General features: G+C 47.5%; 2 protein-coding genes across 5 annotated transcripts in view; both read left to right on the forward strand.

Moving 5' to 3' along the window:
- ZBTB12 (zinc finger and BTB domain containing 12) overlaps window positions 1-22,320 on the forward strand; it is a 107,314-nt gene that overhangs the window by 31,885 nt on the left and 53,109 nt on the right. The window lies entirely within an intron of this gene.
- EHMT2 (euchromatic histone lysine methyltransferase 2) overlaps window positions 1-22,320 on the forward strand; it is a 40,707-nt gene that overhangs the window by 14,612 nt on the left and 3,775 nt on the right. For 2 of the 3 annotated variants that reach the window (XM_082209255.1, XM_082209257.1), the window contains 18 exons: window positions 76-190; window positions 993-1,094; window positions 2,678-2,823; window positions 4,072-4,215; window positions 6,140-6,369; window positions 7,104-7,292; window positions 8,774-8,856; window positions 10,396-10,523; window positions 12,484-12,606; window positions 12,982-13,083; window positions 14,433-14,537; window positions 17,100-17,254; window positions 17,357-17,524; window positions 18,199-18,343; window positions 18,802-18,879; window positions 20,815-20,930; window positions 21,057-21,143; window positions 21,370-21,448. In XM_082209255.1, the coding sequence (XP_082065381.1) occupies window positions 76-190; window positions 993-1,094; window positions 2,678-2,823; window positions 4,072-4,215; window positions 6,140-6,369; window positions 7,104-7,292; window positions 8,774-8,856; window positions 10,396-10,523; window positions 12,484-12,606; window positions 12,982-13,083; window positions 14,433-14,537; window positions 17,100-17,254; window positions 17,357-17,524; window positions 18,199-18,343; window positions 18,802-18,879; window positions 20,815-20,930; window positions 21,057-21,143; window positions 21,370-21,448 (2,295 nt within the window). The remainder of the gene's footprint in view (window positions 1-75; window positions 191-992; window positions 1,095-2,677; window positions 2,824-4,071; window positions 4,216-6,139; window positions 6,370-7,103; window positions 7,293-8,773; window positions 8,857-10,395; window positions 10,524-12,483; window positions 12,607-12,981; window positions 13,084-14,432; window positions 14,538-17,099; window positions 17,255-17,356; window positions 17,525-18,198; window positions 18,344-18,801; window positions 18,880-20,814; window positions 20,931-21,056; window positions 21,144-21,369; window positions 21,449-22,320) is intronic. The other variant, XM_082209256.1, reaches the window with a different exon arrangement.

Raw genomic sequence — 22,320 nt, forward strand, 5'->3', positions numbered from 1 at the left:
CTTGAGGCCTTCCGATTGAAAGACAGCACCTTCCTCAGACTTCGTTTTCTCACCCTGCCCCTTTTCCTCCTTCAGAGTGCTGCCTCCAGCTCCAAACGAAAGGCCCGGAAGCGGTGGCGGAACGACAGCCCCTGGGTCAAGCCGATGCGCAAACGGAAGCGCAAAGAACCAAACCCCAAGGATGCCAGAGGTGATTGCTTGTCTGATGGCTCCAGAGCCAAGATCTGGAATGGGAGGGAGAAAGTTGGGAAGATGAAGCCACAACGAGAGCAGTACAGTGGTACCTCGGGTTACAGCCGCTTCAGGTTAAGGACGCTTCAGGTTACAGACTCCGCTAACCCAGAAATAGTACCTCAGGTTAAGAACTTTAACTCAGGATGAGAACAGAAATCATGTGGCAGCAGCAGGAGGCCCCATTAGCTAAAGTGGTACCTCAGGTTAAGAACAGTTTCAGGTTAAGAACGGACCTCCAGAACGAATTGAGTACAAAACCCGAGGTACCACTGTACCAGTAAGACATGGTTGGGGAACCTCCAGATGTTGCTGGACTCCAACTCCCATCAGCCCCAGTTGGCATGGCCAGGGACGATGGAAGCTGTGATCTCACAACATCTGGAGGGCCACAGCTTTCCCCACTTCCCCCCTTGTAGTGCTAAGTAATACAAAACCCATGATGTGGCGTGTTGTATATTGGCCAGCCCCATCCAGTGTATCCTCACAGCATTTGCAGACAGAAGCTGTACTGCTCTGACTGTAGCCCCAGACGATGTTAAACCTCCATTTCCCAGAAGTTCTAGGCAGCATGGCCAATGGTAATGGATGATGGGATTCGTAGTCCAATGATATTTGGAGGGCCTCCGTGAGGTTCGACATCCTTGCAGTGGAATTTGGCATGAATTTTTAAAAAGACAAAGTGAAGAGGCACCTGGCAGGCTGGAATGGTTGTCTTTCCTTCCCTTCGGACATTGCTTTTTCTCTTTCTCCCTCTCCAGGGCTGAATGGTGGCCCAGCAACCACACAGAGCGAGTACACGGAGGTGCCTCTTGGCTGTTTGGAGCTGCCCAACCAGGGAGCGCTGTCCCCCAACAATGCCGGTGCGTCCAAACTATGAATTTGTGGGTTGGGTGGCTTTGAGCAAGCCTTGTTCACTACTTCCTTGTTCGCCTCTTGCACTCGCTGGGACTGATGGGAGTTGTAGTCCAAAACATCTGAAGGCCGCAGGAGGTTGACCTAAGAGAAGTCTTCATGCCTGTGTCCTCAGTGGATGGAGCTTGCGTGACTTTGCCTCAGTTTAAAAGAACCTCTTTTAATACTGGGCAGGCTGGTGATCAGGAAGCGATGGTGGCAACAGGCCCCTTCTTAGGAGACAGGAAGATCTTGACCACTGATAGCAAATGCAGAATGAGGTCTCCTTGCTGCTCAACCCAACCAGAGTCTGGGTACCCAGTAGACTTCATTTCGGAGTTGTGATGTCTCCATGCACACCCATACCCAAGTTTTTAAAAACTGACTCGTCTAGTTGCTCTGTGTTTATGTGCAACTAGTTTTAATTTGTCTTTGAAAGCAATCTTAACAGCTTAGGTCGCCCCAGAATAGAAGGCAAGGAGAATTGTTAAAAAAACTTCTTTGAATATTATTCACATCCATTGGCTATAAATAGGAGACATCAGGGCAAAACTCTTTACCGTTAGGCAAGTTGTGGTTGTTTGCCTTAGGTGTCGGATTTTACTGCTTCTGCCTCAAGATTCATTTTGAAAAGTCACTAATTGTCATTTTTTTGTATTGATACTGTTATTTTCACAAACTGAGGAGACTTAAAAAAACAAAAACCAAGCAGAATTCAAATGAAGTTCTTGTTAAAAAGATATAATTATTTAAGATGTCTGTCCTTTTAATGAGAACTGTTCTGTTCTATGGCTTGGTACTGTTACTCTGACAAACTGAGGAGGCTTTTTTAAAAAAAACAACCCCACCCCAAGCGGTATTCAAATACAGTTCACGTTAAAAGGATATATTATTATTATTATTATTATTATTATTATTATTATTATTATTAATTTATACCCTGCCCATCTGGCTGGGTTTCCCCAGCAACTCGGGATGGCTCCCAACATAATAATAATAATAATAATAATAATAATAATAATAATAATAATAATGCGATAAAACATCAAACATCGAAAACTTCCCTAAACAGGGCTGCCTTCAGGTGTCTTCTAAAAGTCAGATAGTTGTTTATTTCCTTGACATCTGATGGAAGGATGTTCCACAGGGAGGGCACCTCTACCGAGAAGGCGCTCTGAATAATTTTAAAAATGCATCTCCTTTTAACGAGAACCGTATTATATTCTCTGTAATGTACATTTTAAGTATTTAGGAGGATTAAATTGATTGGAATGCTAACGCCAGTGAAGATGCCATTTTAAAACTTTGCTGCTCACGTGCATTAAGATCGTTCCACGAACATAAATAGCTAGCTTAAAAGTGTTTTCCGCCTCATGTGCCAAACGCCATTTCTGTAAAGGGTTAATAGAGGAGGGTTTTGGATGCTACTTGTGAGACCAGGGGATGGTTGCAGCATCAAGGGAGATGGCTATGCAATAGAGGAAGGGTTTTGTTTTGTGAAAAGCAGCCATTTCCGGGTCCTATTTCCTCCCCTTTTTCGTTCCCGCCCCAGGGGTGTCGAATGAGACGAGTTCTCTGGAGACGGAGCGCTTTGAGGAGTTGCCCCTCTGCTCCTGCCGCATGGAGGCTCCAACCATTGAGCGCCTCAGCCAGCAAGCTGGAAATCAGTGCATGGCAACTGAGAGTGCGGATGGAGAGGTAAGAAAATAGGGGAAATCTGGAAGAAGCTGTTATTGAACATATGTTAGAGGCCTCCTCCTCCTCCTTTTGTCCTGTTACGACCCCAGAGATCCATTGCAGGCCCTTCATTTATTATAAAGCATCATCGTTTTTCCTTCTAGCAGCAAAGTCAGGCGACGAGTGCCAACAGAAATGGAACTCAAGTGCAGCCACTGAGGAAAATGAGAGGGAGGTATCGGCTCCTCAGGGCTGCCCCAAGGTTTGCAGAAGTGCAATACAGTGGTGCCCCGCAAGACGAATGCCTCGCAAGACGGAAAACCCGCTAGACGAAAGGGTTTTCCGTTTTTGAGCTGCTTCGCAAGACAATTTTCCCTATGGGCTTGCTTTGCAAGACGAAAACGTCTTGCGAGTGTTCCGATTTCCCCCCCGCTCCCCCCCTTTTCTAAGCCGCTAAGCCGCTAATAGCCTTTTAGCCGCTAATCCGCTAAGCCTTTAATAGCCGCTAAACCGCTAATAGCGCTAATCCGCTAAGCCGCTAATAGGGTTGCTTCGCAAGACAAAAAAACCGCTAGACGAAGAGGCTCGTGGAATGGATTAATTTCGTCTTGCGAGGCACCACTGTATATTGAAACAACTAAACCTTAAGGGGGCAGAACAAACAAACAGATCCATCAGCAGCCCAGTGAGGATGACTTATTCTCAGTTGTTACAGAATGCAGAGCTTCAGCTGGAAAAGAAAACCAAGAGGGTGTTTGTGGAAGAGTGGAATGATCTTGTCTGGAGGAAATTGTTCCCAGTGGCCAGCAGGCCAGAAATGCTTTTAATTAATTAAAAAAACAGCTGTCTGGAACCCTGAATGGGAGTGCCCTGTTAGGAAAAGGATACACTGCAACATTTTGTTCCAGGTTCTAATGGTTAAGCATAATAATTACTAGCGATGGTGATGAAAGTGATTACTATTGTTATTATCGCCATCATTATCATTGTTACCTGTGTGTGTCATTCATCAGGTTTAGCCTATCATGAGACATCTCTCTCTCTCTCTCTGGGACTCAAAGTTAAATGGAAGAAGAGTGACAAAATGTCTCTGATAGGTGTTGTGCATGCACACAGAGACACAGATGCAGATTGATTGATTGATTGATTGATTGATTGAGAGAGGAGCATTTGGGCATGTGAGCAGTCTAAAGCAGTACTGCCCTGCCTCACTGTGAGCCGTAGGCCGGAGAGAGCAAGAGAGCGACCATCTTGTTTGCTTATTCACAGCTGAACGGCTGCAGCAGCAGCATCTTGAAGCGGGAGACGATGCGTCCCTCCAGCCGCGTTCCCCTCATGGTCCTGTGCGAGGCTCACCGAGCCAGGATGGTGAAGCATCACTGCTGCCCGGGGTGTGGCTACTTCTGCACTGCGGTGAGGAAAGGAAACCGAAAGGAGGGTGTTTGGTTTGCAGGGCTTGCTAGCAAGTCACGATTGGGGAGGCGTCACCAGAACGCATGAGGCCTCTGAGAGGAAGATTGTGATTCCAGATTGCGCCTATCTGTGCTGGGCCCTGGCGAAAAAACATAGAGTGGTACCTCGGGTTAAGTACTTAATTCATTCCGGAGGTCTGTACTTAACCTGAAACTGTTCTTAACCTGAAGCACCACTTTAGCTAATGGGGCCTCCTGCTGCCGCCACACGATTCCTGTTCTCATCCTGAAGCAAAGTGCTTAAACTGAAGCACTATTTCTGGGGTAACAGAGTCTGTAACCTGAAGCGTATGTAACCTGAAGCATATGTAACCTGAGGTACCACTGTAGTATGGTCTCAAAGCAGATGAAGCCACCACATGTATTATTATTATTATTATTATTATTATTATTATTATTATTATTATTAAATTTGTGTACCACCCGGACCTGCAGATCTCAAAGCTAAACAGGTCTGGTGCCCAGATGGATGATCCTTTGAGAATCCCAAGATGAAAGAAACGTGGAACATAAATGTTGCTGGCAGTTGTTGTTTTTTAGGGCTGTGGGAATAAAGGTGTAGATGAGAACATAGGAAAAGCCCTGAAGCTGGATGAGGCCAAAGCCAGCATCCTGATTTCATAGCGGCCAGCCAGATGCCTCTGGGAAGCCTATAAGCAGGTGCCCAACTTGCGAGTCCCACCAACAGGTATTCATGTTGTGAACCGCCCTGAGGTCGATGGGTATAGGGCGATACACAAATTTAATCAATAATAATATTCAGAGGCATGCTGCCTTTGACAGTGGAGGCAGAACTACCATAGCTAGTCACTGATACAGCCTTATCTTCCCATGAATTTATCTCATCCCCTTTTTAAGCCGCCCAAGCCAGTGCCCATCTCGGCATCTTGGGGCAGGGAGTTCCGCAGTTTAATACTTTTGGGGGCAGGCCAAGGGCCCTTGAGGCCTGTTGTTGAGGCGCAGGTCTGAACTGCAGCAGGGAGGGCCAGTCTTCCAATAGTTACACTAGGCCCAGTCAACCCTGAGAGGTTTCTTACTGCTTGACAGTTGCCAAGGCCCTTTGCTTCCCATCCTCTCCTTTGTCTGGAGAGGGCTCTGGGACACTTCTGGAAGCTCGGCCATCGAGCTCAGGAGTTTCCTGAGGACCCTCGTACCTACGGTCCCTTCTCTCCCGATATGCTCCACGGAGAGCCTCAAGGTCCATTAATAGCAACACCCTAGAGGTCCCGGGCCCTAAGGAAGTCAGATTAGCCTCAATCAGAGCAGGGCCTTCTCAGCACTGGCTCCCGCCTGGTGGAAAGCTCTGTCTCATGAGACCAGGGCCCTGCAGGATCTGATTTCTTTCCGCAGGGCCTGTAAGACAGAGTTGTTCCTCCTGGCCTTTGGCTTGGAGCCAATTTGATTCCCTCCCCCTCTTTCTTTTTCCTTTCTCCTCCTGTGTTGGAACTCCTATTTGGGGACTTCCCTGGCTTTTTTCTGGCCCACGTAGGACCAGTCTGGATAGTTGGCCTTGGTGAAGATTTGACGTTTTCATCCCCCCAAAAGTTTTTGACTGAGTTCCATTTGAAATGAGGCTGCACTTTAATGTTTTAATGTATTTTAATTTTGTTTTTTAAGCTGTATTTCAATCAATTGTTTTTATATTTGGTGTTAGCAGCCCTGAGCCCGGTCTTGGCTGGGGAGGGCGGGGTAGAAATATTAATCAATAAATAATAATATTAATTATTAATATTAATAATATTAATATTATTAATAATATTAATTATTATTATTATTATTATTATTATTATTATTATTATTATTATTATTATTATTAATTTCCCTTGCCCCTTTCCGATCCTTCATGGCCTGTTTTCCTGCCCCAGGGCACCTTTTTGGAGTGCCACCCTGACTTCCGCGTGGCCCATCGCTTCCACAAGGCCTGTGTGTCGCAGCTGAACGGCATGATCTTCTGTCCGCACTGTGGGGAAGATGCTTCCGAGGCCCAGGAGATCACGATAGCCAAGGCAGACACCTCCACTCCTGTCCCCATTCCACCTTCTCATGGCCAGGGAGCCTCTGAGAGCACAGGCCGTGCTGACACTACCCAGCCCAGGTGAGACCGATGCTGGCCAGCTAGGAACCAGGACCGCTGGCTCCTCAGAAAAGGAATAGTGCAGGCTTTTCCTTGGTGACTTACGTTGAGAAATAAATGCATAATTGTATTTTTAATTTTTTTTATTAATTTTATTAAATAATACAAGAATGTAAAAAACAAAATAAATTTCAATCATATGCATATATACATAATTATTTACATATTTGTAGCAGTGTTTAGAAAAGAAGGAAAAAGAAAGAAAAAAGAAAGATTAGACAATAGAAAAATATTTACCATAAACAATGCATCATTGTAGCAGAGCTACGATTCCCAGAGTTCCCTGGGAAGAGGGATTGTTAAACCACTCTGGGAATTGGAGCTCTGTGAGGATTCTCCTAATAGCACCAGTAGAAAACTACAGTTCCCAAGATTTTTTTGAGGGGGGGCCAAGTCTGTTAGAGGGGTGTCATTGCGCTTTAAATGTACAGTGGTACCGGGTTAAGAACTTAATTTGTTCTGGCGGTCCGTTCTTAACCAGAAACTGTTCTTAACCTGAAGCACCACTTTAGCTAATGGGGCCTCCTGCTGCTGCACGATTTCTGTTCTCATCCTGAAGCAAAGTTCTTAACCCGAGGTACTATTTCTGGGTTAGCTGAGTCTGTAACCTGAAGCGTATGTAACATGAAGCATATGTACCACTGTATAGTGTATACAAGATTATTTCACAGGTCTGTGTAATCTCCTTTCCTCAGTGCTCGGATGCGGGGGGGCTCAAGCGTAGAGCCCCCGCAGGACGATATGGCGGGTCTCGGCCCAGGGATCGACAGTGCGGGGCCACGGCTGACCCTACCAAACGGGGCGGTGCTGTCCGCTCAGGGGCTGCCTCCAGGGCCTGGCCGGGAACAATTGGAGCGGGCCCTGGTGGTACAGGAATCCGAGCGGTAAGTGAAGCGTTCTCTCTCTGTTTTCGTGGAAGCAAGACTGGTCATTATTGGGACATGGGTGGTGCTGTGATCTAAGCCACTGAGCCTCTTGGGATTGCTGATCAGAAGGTCGGCAGTTCAAATCCCCACGACGGGGCGAGCTCTCGTTTCTCTGTCCCAGCTTCTGCCAACCTAGCAGTTTGAAAGCGCGCCGGCGCAAGTAGATAAATAGGTACCGCTGCGGCGGGAACGTAAAAGGCGTTTCTGTGCACTCTGGTTTCCGTCACGCAGTCCCATTGTGCCAGAAGCGGTTTAGTCATGCTGGCCACATGACTCGGAAAGCTGTCTGTGGACAAAGGCCACCATTATTTGGTTCATGTGCCCTCCCTCGGCCTGAAGCTAGATGAGTGCCTCCAGGCTTGACTACTGTATTTCACTCTAGGCGGGGCTGCCCTTGAAGCTGTCCCAGAAACTCCAGCAGGTGCAGAATGCTGCAGCGAGGCTCCTCACAGGGTCTCTGCCATCGGAGCATATTCACCCAGTGCTTTTCCAGCTGCACTGGCTCCCGGTGGAGTACAGGGTCAGATTTAAGGTGCTGGTTTTGACTTTTAAAGCCCTTCACGGCCTAGGACCCTCATACCTATGGGACCACCTCTCCTGGTATGCCCCACGGAGGACCTTAAGGTCCATATATAGCAACACCCTAGAGGTCCCGGGCCCTAAGGAAGTTATATTAGCTTCAACCAGAGCCAGGGCCTTCTCAGCACTGGCTCCGGCCTGGTGGAATGCTCTGTCTCTTGAGGGCCCTGCGGGATCTGATTTCTTTCCGCAGGGCCTGTAAGACAGAGTTGTTCCACCTGGCCTTTGGCTCAGAATCAGTTTGATTCCCTCCCCCTCTTTCTTTTTCCTTTCTCCTCCTATGAAGAGAGTGCTTCCTAATTGTTTTAACGTTGTATCTTAATCTTTTAATCAACTTGTTTTTATTATTGGTTGTTAGCCGCCCTGAGCCCGGTCTTGGCTGGGGAGGCCGGGGTATAAATAAAAAAATATTTATTATTATTAACCCCATAGTCGCCTTTGACTGGCCTTAACCCTCCAGGGATCCTTTACCTTTACATTTATTGCTGTTTTTATTATATTGGTGAATATTTATTAACGTCAAGCAGTGTCGTGGGGTTTTACAGTAAAGCAGATTAGGGGCCATTTTAAAGAGGCATCGGCCAGAGAGAAAACTTCCTCTTATTTATTTTGTCATATATCGGTTGCATTTATATCCCACCTTTTTCTCCGTGGAGCTCAAGGGGGCTTGCATGATTCTCCACTGGATCATTTAATCCCCCCAACAACCCTGCGAAGTAGGTTAAGCTGAGAACGAGTCACTGGCCCAACGTCACCCAGCGAGCTTCCTGGCCAAGTAGGGGTTCAGACCGTGGTCTCCCAGGCCGTAGCCCGATCCTCTAACCGCCACAACACACTGGCTCCTTTGTGATCTCTCTCAGGCGCAAGAAACTGCGTTTTCACCCCCGCCAGCTCTATCTCTCGGTCAAGCAAGGGGAGCTCCAGAAAGTGGTCCTGATGTTGCGTAAGTTCCTCTGAGCATCCTTTTCCCTCATCCTCTGCGTTGTAGACATTCAGATGGGGAGGCCAGTGGCAAAAACAAGCCTACTTTTAAAAAATGGGGGGGAAAGTCCTGGTTTTGACCTCTAAAGCCTTTAACGGCTCAGGACTTCAGTACCCCCCGGACCACCTCTTTCCATATGAACCTGCCTGGACCCTGAGATCATCTGAGGCCCCTTCTTCGTGTGCCCCCCCCCACAAGAGGTCTGGAGGGTGGCAACATGAGAACAGGGCCTTTTCTGCAGTGGCTCCTCATCTGTGGAATGCTCTCCCCAGGGAAAATTCCTTCCAGTAGCACCTTAAAGACCCTTTAAGGTGCTACTGGAAGGAATTTTTTTTATTTTGACTATGGCAGACCAACACGGCTACCTATCTACTACTCTCCCCAGGGAAGTTCGCCTGGTGCCTTCATTATACACCTTTAGGCGCCAGGCGAAAACATTCCTCCTAAACCAGGCCTTTTGCTGATTGATAGCCAGCGCCCTTTTAAAATATGTTGGGGTTGTTTATTGTTTACTGTTTTTATTATGTGTTTTTATATTGTGGTTTTATGTTGTAACCACCCTGAGGGTATAGGGCAATATACAAATTAAATAAAAATTAATTAATTAATTAATTAATTAATTAGTTAACAGAGTGTCGTCATAATATGGCTAAGAGGTGGTTTGGGAATGCTGTTGTGGGCTGCATGCTTTAAAACGTTTCTACATTGGAACCTCGGGTTGCGAACGTGATTCGTGCGGGAGGCACGTTCGCAACCCACAGTGCCGCGTTTGCGCATGCACGGGTCGCGATTCGGTGCTTCTGCATCTGAAGGCAGCCCTGTTTAGGGAAGCTTTTAATGTTTGATGCGTTTTAATATTTGGTTGGAAGCTGCCCAGAGTGGCTGGGGAAGCCCAGCCAGATGGGTGGGGTATAAATAATAAATTATTATTATTATGCGCAAAGCGTGATTTGGTGCTTCTGTGCATGTGCGAGCGCCGAAACCCGTTCCGGTACTTCCGGGTTCGGCGCGGTGCGCAACCTGAAAACGCGTAACCTGAAGCGTCTGTAACCCGAGGTACCACTGTATGTGTTTTTGCAAACTGTGTCTCGGCATCCATCAACTTCAGCAAGCAGCGTATGAAGACTGCTAAGGCACAAGCATTGGGGACCCATGAGTGCATGCAAAAACCCTCTTGCCTGGGGAAGGGCCACAGCTTAGTGGGCAGTGGACCCAATGGTCTGACTCTGTATAAAGCAGCCTCCTCTGTTCCCTTGGGGTTTTGCGAGCTCTCAAACAGAATGCGCACAGACCCCTGATGGTTTCAAGGAGGGCCTTGTGAAGGGAGCAGTGAAAAGACAGGTTTTCTTTCCCAGTCTTTCAATGCCTCTTCATGCCCAAGGACTGAAATCCGTGTTAGGGGGGTTGGTGACTTGCTTTTATAGCCGCTTCTGCATGTGCTTGGGAAGTAGCCCTGAGGCGTCCCACTTAGCGAGTTGCTTTATCTCTCTCGGCTCCCAGACGTCTGCCCTTCCTTTCCAGTGGACAGCTTAGACCCCAATTTCCAGAGCGAGCAGCAGAGCAAGCGATTCCCGCTGCATGCCGCGGCACAGAAGGGTTTCCTGGAAATCTGCCATGTCCTGCTGCAGGTGTGACACGTGTGTGTGTGTGTGTTTGTGTCGTGTGTTTGTGCATTTTGTTAGTAAAATTCAGCTCCGGTCCTCCGAGTTGATACGGCTCATCTTCACTTAAGCCCAGCAGAGTATAAAACACCCAGAGTCCGCAACAGAAGGATGAGGCAGGTATGGCTACATTGCTAAGCTTTATTTCTAAGCTATGCAGAGAGTATACAAATATACATCTTGTCTCTGTGAGAAGCAGAGAGCAACTCCAACAACGAAACGACAGAACAAGGAAACAGGAAACCAGTAAACGTCACATCCCGTCTCCCTTTCCTGTGGGAATCCAACAGTATCTGGACTGTGGAATGAAAACATAGTCCTGTGACTACCAGCACTTGCTCAGTGAGGGAAACAGAAACCAACACATTTGGGCCTCTTCTGCCTTTCTATCCTCTCCTGAATACAAGCTGAACTCTTTGCCCTGAACTCCCCATTCCCCACAATTTGCAATTGGAACAGGAAAGAAAGAAAGAAAATTAAACCAGGGTGGATTTGATTTAAATCAAATTGATTTAAATCACGATTTAAATCACTAGTCAGTAAGACTTGATTTATTTATTTATTTTATAACAGAAAGACTCATTCCTGCTGGTATAATCTTAATTACAACCAGATGAAGGTTTCATTTTTGAAATAATAAATTTTCAGAGTAGTTTTTACAGTTCTATAAAAAATTACTGATTTGGTTATACTGTTAGAAATATACAGACCGATAATTTTGAAATTATTGTGAGGTTTAATAAGTTAGCTGTTTATATCTGGACAATTTTTCTGCTGGAAGGAGAAAAATAATCATTTCCTTAATAGCAATTTAAACAATTTATTTAACTAAAACAATAACATTATAGCATATGTATCCGTGTTTGTTAAGTGATGTGGTTAAACAATTTTTTTAAAAAAACAACAACCATAGACTGTGTTTTAGCACACATGAAAAACTTAAAACAAATCCTTATTTCCTGATGAATAGCCTTTGGACTATAATGTATCTTAAATAGAAAACTATCTTTAGAAAGGTTTTTCCTCCAAAAGCATTTTATTTTAAAAATCTGATTTAAATAAATAAATAAATAAATAAATCGATTTTATTTATTTAAAATCATTGATTATTATCCACCCTGAAATAAACATAATGACAGCAAAAAGTAACAACAAACAAAACTCCATGGCCAGCTGACATTGGCAATAATATTCCATCCATTTGATCTATATAACTGTCTGCAGTTTTGTCCCATCTTATCTTCCCAATCCTATTTCTTCTTATATTCTTTAGCCTTCCCTTCACCAACTCTGCCACCTTCAGCCACTCAAACTTCCCCTTGTTTCTAATATCTCGGCCCATCCTTCCTCGATGACATACGAATTAGGCCTATCTTCGCTGGTTGACTAAATTAGGCCTTTCCTACAAACTAGGCCTATCCTATCCTAACTAGGTGAGCCTCTCCTGGTTGACTTAGTCAATTTAGTGTCTGGCTAAACTGTTTAGAAGGGACACGGATGGCACTTTGGGTTAAACCACAGAGCCTAGGACTTGCCGATCTGAAGGTCGGCAGTTCGAATCTCCGCAACGGGGTGAGCTCCCGTTGCTTGGTTCCTGCTCCTGCCAACCTATCAGTTCAAAAGCACGTCAAAGTACAAGTAGATAAATAGGTACCGCTCCGGCGGGAAGGTTGACAGCGTTTCCGTGTGCTGCTCTGGTTCGCCAGAAGCGGCTTAGTCATGCTGGCCACATGACCCGGAAGCTGTACGCCAGCTCCCTCGGCCAATAAAGCGAGATGAGCGCCGCAACCCCAGAGTTGGCCACGACTGGACCTAATGGTCAGGGGTCCCTTTACCTTAAACTGTTTAGTGTGACATGTGAGGTAGGTTTGGGCTTGCACAGTGGGGAATATACAAGCCCTGTTTAACTTTTCTTCTTCCCCCACAGGCTGGTGCCAATATAAACACGGTGGACAAGTTACGCCGGACCCCGCTGATGGAGGCTGTCGCAAACAACCATGTGGAGTTGGCGCGTTACCTGGTCAAAAGGGGCGGCTGCGTTTACACTAAGGTCAAGAGGAGACTTACTATTTGTGTAGATGAGAGTGGGGGAGGCACCCCTCTTAGAGGGATATTTGGGCTGTTTGTGAGAGGGTTTCATTGTAGGGGCAGAGATGCCATTTACCGTATTCTTCGCTCTATAAGACGCACTTTTCCCCTCCTAAAAAGTAAGGGGAAGTGTGTGTGTGTGCGTCTTATGGAGCGAATGTAGGTTCCATGGCTTCACGTTGCTTTCGCTGAAGCCAGGAGAGCGAGAGGGATCGGTGCCACTGGTACCACTGAATCAATGTGTTTGCTACCTCGGACTCCTTCAGGAGGAAGGAATAAATAAACCGCAATAAATAAATTTCTGCTGGTTTTTATCATCCCGGTGGTGCCACTGCAGGAAGATGATGGCTCTACCTGTCTCCATCACGCTGCCAAGAATGGAAACGTGGAGATGGTCAGCTTGCTGCTCTCCACAGGACAGGTGGACGTCAACGCCCAGGTGAGTAAGGGGCTCGTTGCAAGTGAGTATTGGGGCGGACTTGCATTGTTCCCCCTTCTTCCCTCCACATCTTGGTTTGTGCATGTTATTTTGTGGCACTTACACACTCACACATATCTGCGTGCAAGTAGTCGAAGCTGTGTAGGAGGTAGCAAAAATATTTAAAACCGATTTACAGTGGTACCTCGGGTTAAGTACTTAATACGTTCCGGAGGTCCGTACTTAACCTGAAACTGTTCTTAACCTGAAGCACCACTTTAGCTAATGGGGCCTGCTGCTGCCGCTGCGCCACCGGAGCACGATTTCTGTTCTCATCCTGAAGCAAAGTTCTTAACCTGAAGCACTATTTCGGGGTTAGCGGAGTCTGTAACCTGAAGCGTATGTAACTTGAAGCGTATGTAACCCGAGGTACCACTGTATTGAAAACAGCAGCTCTACAACCATTTTTTGGGAAAACACACACTGAAATACAGCAATGCTTAAAATGAATTATTTAGGTGGTTTGTAAACTGCTTGGTCAAAGAGCTCTTCATGCGGTACAGAAATGAAATTGTAACTAAAGCATGGATAAAATCTACAAACTAGTTTAAGAGACAAATGTGCCTAAAACCATCATTGTTGAGAACAAAAAATAGAATAAAATTAAAAACAAACAAAATGAATATTGGTAACTAAATCATGTTTGGGTAGCCTCCCTCACTGAATAAAGGTGTTCTGTAAGTGTCTAAAGCAATGGCTCATGTCATAATAGACATTATAATTACTGTATTTTTCGCCCCATAAGACGCACTTTTTCCCCTCCAAAAATGAAGGGGAAATCGGGGTGCGTCTTATGGGGCGAATGCCTGCAAGCCTCGCGCGCCCGGCAGGAGGTCCCACCGGGTGCGCGAGGCTTGGGGCGGCAGCGGACTGCTTGCGCGCACCTAGAAGCTTGGGGCGCGCTGACCTCCGCACGCCCCAAGCTCCTGGTGTAGCGCAGCGCACCTGGGGGGGAAATAAAATTTTTTTCCTTTATTTCCCCCCCAAAAATCTAGGTGCGTCTTATGGGCCGTTGCGTCTTATGGGGTGAAAAATACGGTATTTATTTGGGAGAGATTTGGTTTGTTCTTGCACTGGAGGTCCAATTCCCAGCATTTCCAGTTCAAAGAATCAAGGGGCAGGTGAAGGGAAAGTCCTCTTGATAGAACGGTATCTGCAAGATGCCCACTCTGGGACCTTGACCTTGAACTTGCCCCAGCAGCTAATTGGCAGGCAGTGCAATTCTCCCAATAGCACACAACCGCCTTTTGAGCCACAGGCCTTCTGTTGCCATCACACCTCTCTCTCTCTCTCTCTTTTCCCTTGTTTAGGATAGCGGCGGTTGGACCCCCATTATCTGGGCTGCTGAGCATAAGCACATTGAGGTGATCCGCATGCTTCTCACCCGTGGAGCCGACGTCACGTTGACTGACAATGTATGTGAGTTTTTGGTCCCCTGGCTCCCGTGCAGGATGAGCTCAGGCCTGCAAAGCTGGCTCAAAAGAAAAGTGGGGTGGGGCTTGCTCTAGATTAACTAGAGGTTGCGTCTGCACGTGCTCAGAAACGAGGGGGCCAAATGGACTGTACCACTTTGGCCTGCAGGTGGGGAGAGGGGTTATGGGGTTGTTTTGTTTTTATTCATGTTTGTATCATGCATTTTGTGTTTTTAATTTTTCATTTTTATGCTGTGAGCCACTCTGATATCTTTGGATGAAGGGCAGTAATAATAATAATTTATTATTTATACCCCGCCCATCTGGCTGGGTTTCCCCAGCCACTCTGGGCGGCTTCCAACAAAACTCTAAAATACAATAACCTATTCAGCATTAAAAGCTTCCCTAAACAGGGCTGCCTTCAGATGTCTTCTAAAAGTTTGGTAGTTGTTTTTCTCTTTGACATCTGGTGGGAGGGCGTTCCACAGGGCGGGTGCCACTACCGAGAAGGCCCTCTGCCTGGTTCCCTGTAACTTGGCTTCTCGCAGTAAGGGAGCCGCCAGAAGGCCCTCGGCACTGGACCTCAGTGTCTGGGCAGAATGATGGAGGCGGAGACGCTCCTTCAGGTATACTGGACCGAGGCCATTTAGGGCTTTAAAGGTCAGCACCAACACTTTGAATTGTGCTTGGAAACGTACTGGGAGCCAGTGTAGTTCTTTCAAGACCAGTGTTATATGGTCTCGGCAGCCACTCCCAGTCACCAGTCTAGCTGCCGCATCCTGGATTAATTGTAGTTTCCGGGTCACCTTCAAAGGTAGCCCCACGTAGAGAGCATTGCAGTAGTCCAAGCGGGAGATAACCAGAGCATGCACCACTCTGGCGAGGCAGTCCGCAGGCAGATAGGGTCTCAGCCTGCGTACCAGGTGGAGCTGGTAAACAGCTGCCCTGGACACAGAATTGACCTGTGCCTCCAGAATGACTCCCAGGCTGCGCACTTGGTTCTTCAGGGGCACAGTTACCCCATTCAGGACCAGGGAATCCTCCACACCTGCCCGCCTCCTGTCCCCCCAAAACAGTCCTTCTGTCTTGTCAGGATTCAACCTCAATCTGTTAGTCGCCATCCATCCTTCAACCGCCTCCAGACACTCACACAGGACCTTCACTTATCAAATTTATCACAAATTTAATAAATAATAATAAATTTTTTTTTAAAGAAAATGTGCATTCACGTTTTTAAAAAGCACACAACTCTCTGCCAATAGAAAGCCCTGGAAATGTCCTATCCTACCATGTTAATGTGCTGGTTTTCTGTTGTGTTTAATGTGGGTGAGCCGTTCCATAAATGTGACCCCCATCCCACTTGAAGCCTTGAGTGGTACAGTCCATCCAGTCACCTCAACGTTCTGTCACCCCCTTCTGCTGCACGTGGTTCTGACCCTGAAGCCTGTTGCTTTCTAACGAGTGGGATAATCAGTTCAACTTGCATAAATCTGCATGGAAGAAATGCATATCCATCGTGACTTAGTAGCTGTTTGTAAAACAGAGCAAAGAGGAGAACTGGGCTCCGGAGCTCACCAGTGTAAGACTTTTTATTGCAGCTCCATGCGTTTCAGAGATGAACCCTAGAGCGACGTGAAACGTGTGCAAGTTTGTTTGTTTTTTAAATAAGATTATATTAAAGCTTTTCCGTAACACAAGTAGATAAAAGAAACCAGTCTAAATAAAAACAAAACCAGAGAGAGAGAGAAAAGAAAATGCCAAAGGAACACCAAAAAGTAGAAGAAAAATAAAAAGGACTTCTGATTTTAATTCTGTCAGCTACATAAAATAAATTATTCAAAATATTCACTCAAGAACGACTCCCAACTGATCTACTTTACGTTAGGAAAGCATGCACGTTCTTAAAATTTAGAGAAACTGTTTTTAACTCAAGAAACTATAGCTTGAAAAAGCAGCAGAAGGAATCTTCATTCTCTTAGCCTGTCAGGACTGGTCGTTGTCCTCTTCAGATCACCACACAAACGCTTCTTGTTCTTTTATAAAACTTTTTATTGCTTATTAACAAAACATTCTTATAAACGGTTCTTAAATATTATTCCTCAGAGTCACTTATTTCAGTTGCCTTCTGAGCTCTGCTTCTCCATGACCAGCCACTCTCCAAATGGCGAAGGTGCCTTCCCTTCGCTTTCCCTTTTCTAACCTCCTGGCTAGAGCTGGCTTGTATCTCCCTTCCTCCGAATCTGAGCTAGAACTTAACCCTTGCCTTTCCTGGGAACAGCCGGTCCCTCCCTGTTGTTCCTGTTGCTCTCTTCTCTTCAATTCACTGCTCTCCTCCCCCCCTTGGGGAATGCTTTCTCCCTCTGGGAAACTGGAATCTTCTAACTCTAACTCTTCCCTGACACAGCCCGCCTGCTGAACGCGTAGAGTTACGATCAAAAGTCTCTCCTAGTGTTCTCTTTGCTCTGTTCCTTTATGCTGCTTTTCCTCCCTTGCAATAATAGTAACCCCCCCCCCCCAAGACAGAATCATATCCTCCTGTAACTCCTTCCCTCTTCTCCCAACCAGGAAGAGAACATTTGCCTGCACTGGGCTTCCTTCACGGGGAGCGCGGAGATTGCGGAAGTCCTGCTGAACGCCCAGTGCGACCTCCACGCGGTCAATTTCCACGGAGACACGCCTCTGCACATAGCCGCGCGGGAGAGCTACCACGAGTGTGTCCTGTAAGACCGGCCAGGGTTCCCTTCCGCATTGCAGGGGGGTTGGAGGCAGGCTGGGCGCCACGACACCTTCGGCTCTAATCCTCTCTTCCTTCCCCCGAGCAGCCTCTTTCTGTCCCGGGGGGCCGACACTGAAGTGCGGAACAAAGAAGGGGACACTCCCTTGGACCTGACCTTGGAGAACTCGGAGGTGTGGTTTGCCTTGCAGCTGAACCGCAAGATCCGCCAAGGGATTATGAACCGCTCCGTGCGCACCGAGCGCATCATCAGCAGGTGCGGTTTGAGGTCGTGTCTGGATGAGGGAAGGGGGTCTGCCTCCAACTCCTCCCTGCTGGACGAGATGGTGCTTGTATGGCTGTCTCTGTGTGGACCTAGAAGAGAATTGCATCCATTCTGTCTCACCAGTAATAATAATAATAATAATAATAATAATAATAATAATAATAATAATATAAATATAGAGAGAGAGCGCGCGCGCGCATGCTATAGCAGTTGTTTTTATTGATTTTCAGTGGTACCTCTGGTTGCGAACGGGATCCGTTCCGGAGGCCCATTCGCAACCTGAAAAGAACGCAACCCACGTCCGCGCACGCGTGGGTCGCGATTTGCTGCTTCTCTGCATGCGCGTGACATCATTTTGTGTGTCTGTACATGCGTGAGCGGCGAAACCTGGAAGTAACCTTTTCCGTTACTTCTGGGTCACCGCGGGACGCAACCTGAAATCGCACAACTTGAAGCACCACTTTAGCCTCCTGCTGCCGCCACGCCGCCAGAGCACGATTTCTGTTCTCATCCTGAAGCAAAGTTCTTAACCTGAAGCACTATTTCTGGGTTAGCGGAGTCTGTAACCTGAAGCGTATGTAACCTGAGGTACAACTGTACTCAAAAAGACATCACTTTGGCTGCGCACACGACGTACCTTTAAAGCTCTCTCTCTCTCTTTCCAGGGACGTGGCCCGTGGCTACGAGAACGTCCCCATTCCCTGTGTCAACTCCGTGGACGACGAGCCCTGCCCAGAGGATTACAAATACATTTCGGAAAACTGTGAGACTTCCACCATGAACATCGACCGCAACATCACCCATTTGCAGGTACTTCCATTGACTGGGCAACCTGGGCTTCGTAGCGAGTGCCCTCCTTCCAAAAATAAAAACAGTTTCTGAGACGAAAAGGGACAGTTTTAAAGAACGAAACACTTTTAGCAAGGAGCCGGAAAGGGCTATCGCTGTGCTAATCTGGAATTGGGCATCTGCTTTCTTTAGGGGGCAGGTGTTAACCGTCCCCAGTACCTTGTGTTTAAGGGGCCAGTGCTGGGGGAGCCGGGGTCAGGGGAGGCTTGGCAGGGGCCCAGGGGAAGATCTCAAGGGCGCCACAGTGGCAAAACCCCTCTTGTAGTGCCGGCTCCACCCTCCCCCTTTCCCTCTCCAAGTTGGCAAGGCAGTACACCTGTGGGCTGCAGGTGGCCTTGCCCCAGGTGGGGGCTGGTACCTCTCCCTCTCCCTCCCCTTGTGTGGCATCCATCTCACACCTTCTCTTTTCTCATTCCCAGCATTGCACCTGCCAGGATGACTGTTCCTCCAGCAACTGCTTATGTGGGCAGCTCAGCATCCGCTGCTGGTATGACAAGGTGAGTGACTGAGGGAGTATAAGTGGCTTGTTAGCTGACCCAGAAAGGTGGAAACATTGAAATGTCAGGAAACATAGTAAGTGGAGTATATAAACTGGCACCCCTTTTTTTTGTCAGAGTGGGGTATGGTCTTCGTTTGGTTGAACTGGAAGGTGGCTTTGGTGCTTAGCTTCATTTGTGGAATTTTCTCCCCAAAGAGGCCTTTTAAGGTAAAGGGTGAAGGGACCCCTGACCATTAGGTCCAGTCGTGGCCGACTCTGGGGTTGCGGCGCTCATCTCGCTTTATTGGCCGAGGGAGCCGGCGTACAGCTTCCGGGTCATGTGGCCAGCATGACTAGCCACTTCTGGTGAACCAGAGCAGCGCACAGAAACGCCATTTACCTTCCCGCTGGAGTGGTACCTATTTATCTGCTTGCACTTTGACATGCTTTCGAACTGCTAGGTTGGCAGGAGCAGGGACCAAACAATGGGAGCTCACCCCATCACAAGTATTCGAACCGCTAACCTTCTGATCGGCAAGCCCTAGGCTCTATGGTTTAACCCACAGCACCAAGAGGCCTTTTAGCAGCAGCTAAAAGGGTTTCTGATTTCTTGTTCATTTGAACAGCACCAATATTATGATGTGACATGGTTAAAACTGTTCTTCACAATGTTTTTGTGTGTGTATCATATTTGTTTACCTTGGTTGTGAATCAGTTTTATATATTTATATAGTACGAAGTGACGTATATACATTGAGTAAAATTAAACTCTTCCCTCCTGGGTACTTGGAGTTTGGGGAACACACTAGCAAAGCGCACCCCTTCCCCCCATGGATCACCTTTGGCAGGTGGGCAGGATTGTCTACCTGACTTTGTCATGGTGTTGGGTGAGTGACAGGTAGGTTTCTCCTGCCCACCTGTTTCAAAATGTTGGCCAGCAGTGTGAGAGAAAGTTCTGGCCCAAAAAGGCTCCTCAACCCCTGGTCTAAGGCGAAGGTGAGGAACCTTTCTTTTCTTTGCAGGGCTGTTGACCCACGGGAAAAGTCAACTGGGTGCTGGTGATTTTGGTAGAAGAAGAAGAGTTTGGATTTGATATCCCGCCTTTCACTCCCTTTAAGGAGTCTCAAAGCGGCTAACATTCTCCTTTCCCTTCCTCCCCCACAACAAACAGTCTGTGAGGTGAGTGGGGCTGAGAGACTTCAGAGAAGTGTGACTGGCCCAAGGTCACCCAGCAGCTGCATGTGGAGGAGCGGGGAATCGAACCCGGTTCACCAGATTACGAGTCCACCGCTCTTAACCACTACACCACACTAGGCAGAGCCAGGAGTGGGTGGGCAAGATTGGGCCAGATGTGCATCCGGGGGGTCCCTGGCGTCAACTCCATCTACTCAGTGCCTGGCCACTGTGAAATGACCAGGCCCTGAAGAACATCAGGGAACCCTTTGCAGGGCAAACGGGTTTTAAGGTGTACTTGCAGAGCTCCTCTGCAGACACGTCAACAGGAAACAGTTCCCTGAAGATAGCAGACCACTGTCCTATGGGCAGAATTTCCATTTTGCACATTTTGTCCACACAGGCTGACAGGGAAATCTCAACATCTCAGGCAAGCCCTATTTTAATCTCTGGCTATAGATTCGAAAGGCAATTGGGAAACAGCAGCCCGTGTGGTGTAGTGGTTAAGAGCGGTAGACTCGTAATCTGGGGAACCGGGTTCGCGTCTCCGCTCCTCCACATGCAGCTGCTGGGTGACCTTGGGCCAGTCACACTTCTTTGAAGTCTCTCAGCCCCACTCACCTCACAGAGTGTTTGTTGTGGGGGAGGAAGGGAAAGGAGAATGTTAGCCGCTTTGAGACTCTTTTGGGTAGTGATAAAGCGGGATATCAAATCCAAACTCTTCTTCCTCTGCCTGGATAACTTCCTTACCCTCTCCTTCCTGTTCTTTCCCCCCTTGCAGGACGGCCGTTTGCTGCAAGAGTTCAACAAGATCGAGCCGCCCCTGATCTTCGAATGCAACCAGGCCTGCACCTGCTGGAGAAACTGCAAGAACCGCGTGGTGCAGAGTGGCATCAAGTGAGTTCTTTTTGTTGTTGCTGCTGCGTTCAGAACCTCCAAAACCATGGAAGGGGACTCAGGCCCCACCACAAGCCTCTCTAGCCTGCTGGAAACCAGTGTCCTTCTGTTCTCCCTTCACTGCAGGGTCCGCCTGCAGCTCTACCGCACGGCCAAGATGGGATGGGGTGTCCGGGCATTGCAGACGATTCCCCAAGGAACCTTTATCTGCGAGTGAGTTGGTGCTGGAGGAAAGCTCGTCTTTCCCTTTCCCCTGTCCCCGAAGCTCCAGCTAAATCAAGAGAGGCGTTGTGATGGATGGGTGGGTGGGAAGGAGGGAGGGAGGCAGAGAGGCCCTCCTCTCCAAACTTTGGGATTTTGGTACTAGACTTTGCCTGCTTCAAGGAGCAGCTGCCCAGCAAGCCCCTCTCTCACATCTCCCACGTTTTCCTGCCTGAAGGTATGTGGGGGAACTGATTTCTGATGCAGAAGCTGATGTCAGGGAAGACGACTCGTACCTGTTTGATCTGGACAATAAGGTGAGGCTATCCAGGCTCCTGGGTGGAATCTAGACACACATAAAAACACTGTGGAAATGCTTAAAAAAAAAAAAGTTTTGAAAAATATATTGAATTTCTCATAAGCTCACCATCGCCATCTAGTGTCACATTTGCATAATGCACTTAAAGCCTCATTGTTTGCAGCTATATAGCTGAGTCCCTGGTTTGCCTGGGTGGGAGTTGGGCGCCTGAAGAGAGGGATCCTCTCTTAAAAAGGAAGGGCCCCAGCTCAGGGAAGCAGATCAGGGTGAACCTGAGTTAAATTGGTCAGTGTTTAGGAATTGAAAGTCTTACATCCCAGGTTCCCTCACTGCGAGATGTGATGTCACAGGGAACCAGGCAGAGGGCCTTCTTGGTAGCGGCAAGGAAATAAACAACTACCAGACTTTTAGAAGACATCTGAAAGCAGCCCTGTTTAGGGAAGCTTTTAATGTTTGATGTTTTATCGTGGTTTTAATATTCTGTGGGGAGCTGCCCAGAGTGGGGGGGGGGGTATAAAAATATTATTATTATTGTTGTTGTTGTTGTTATTATTCAGGGTCATCAGCAGGAAATTTCCAGGAAGGTGGTGGCATAAAACACTGGAGTGGGGGAGCAGGCTAGTTTCTCACTCCCAAAATGAGAAGACGAGTGCTTGCACATTTTACCCTGGATCTCAGCTTCTACAAATGCTAGAAACTTCCTTTTTTTCTTAAAAACGGCCTCAGTCCTGTATACCTGCTCAGTGTCTGAGCGTCTCCACGCCCCATCGTTCAGCCCAGACATTGAGATCCAGTGCCGAGGGCCTTCTGGTGGTTCCCTCATTGCGAGAAGTGAGGTTACAGGGAACCAGGCAGAGGGCCTTCTCGGTA

This window comes from Podarcis vaucheri, assembly GCF_965113315.1.
Source record: "Podarcis vaucheri genome assembly, chromosome: 2".
Lineage (NCBI taxonomy): Eukaryota > Metazoa > Chordata > Lepidosauria > Squamata > Lacertidae > Podarcis > Podarcis vaucheri.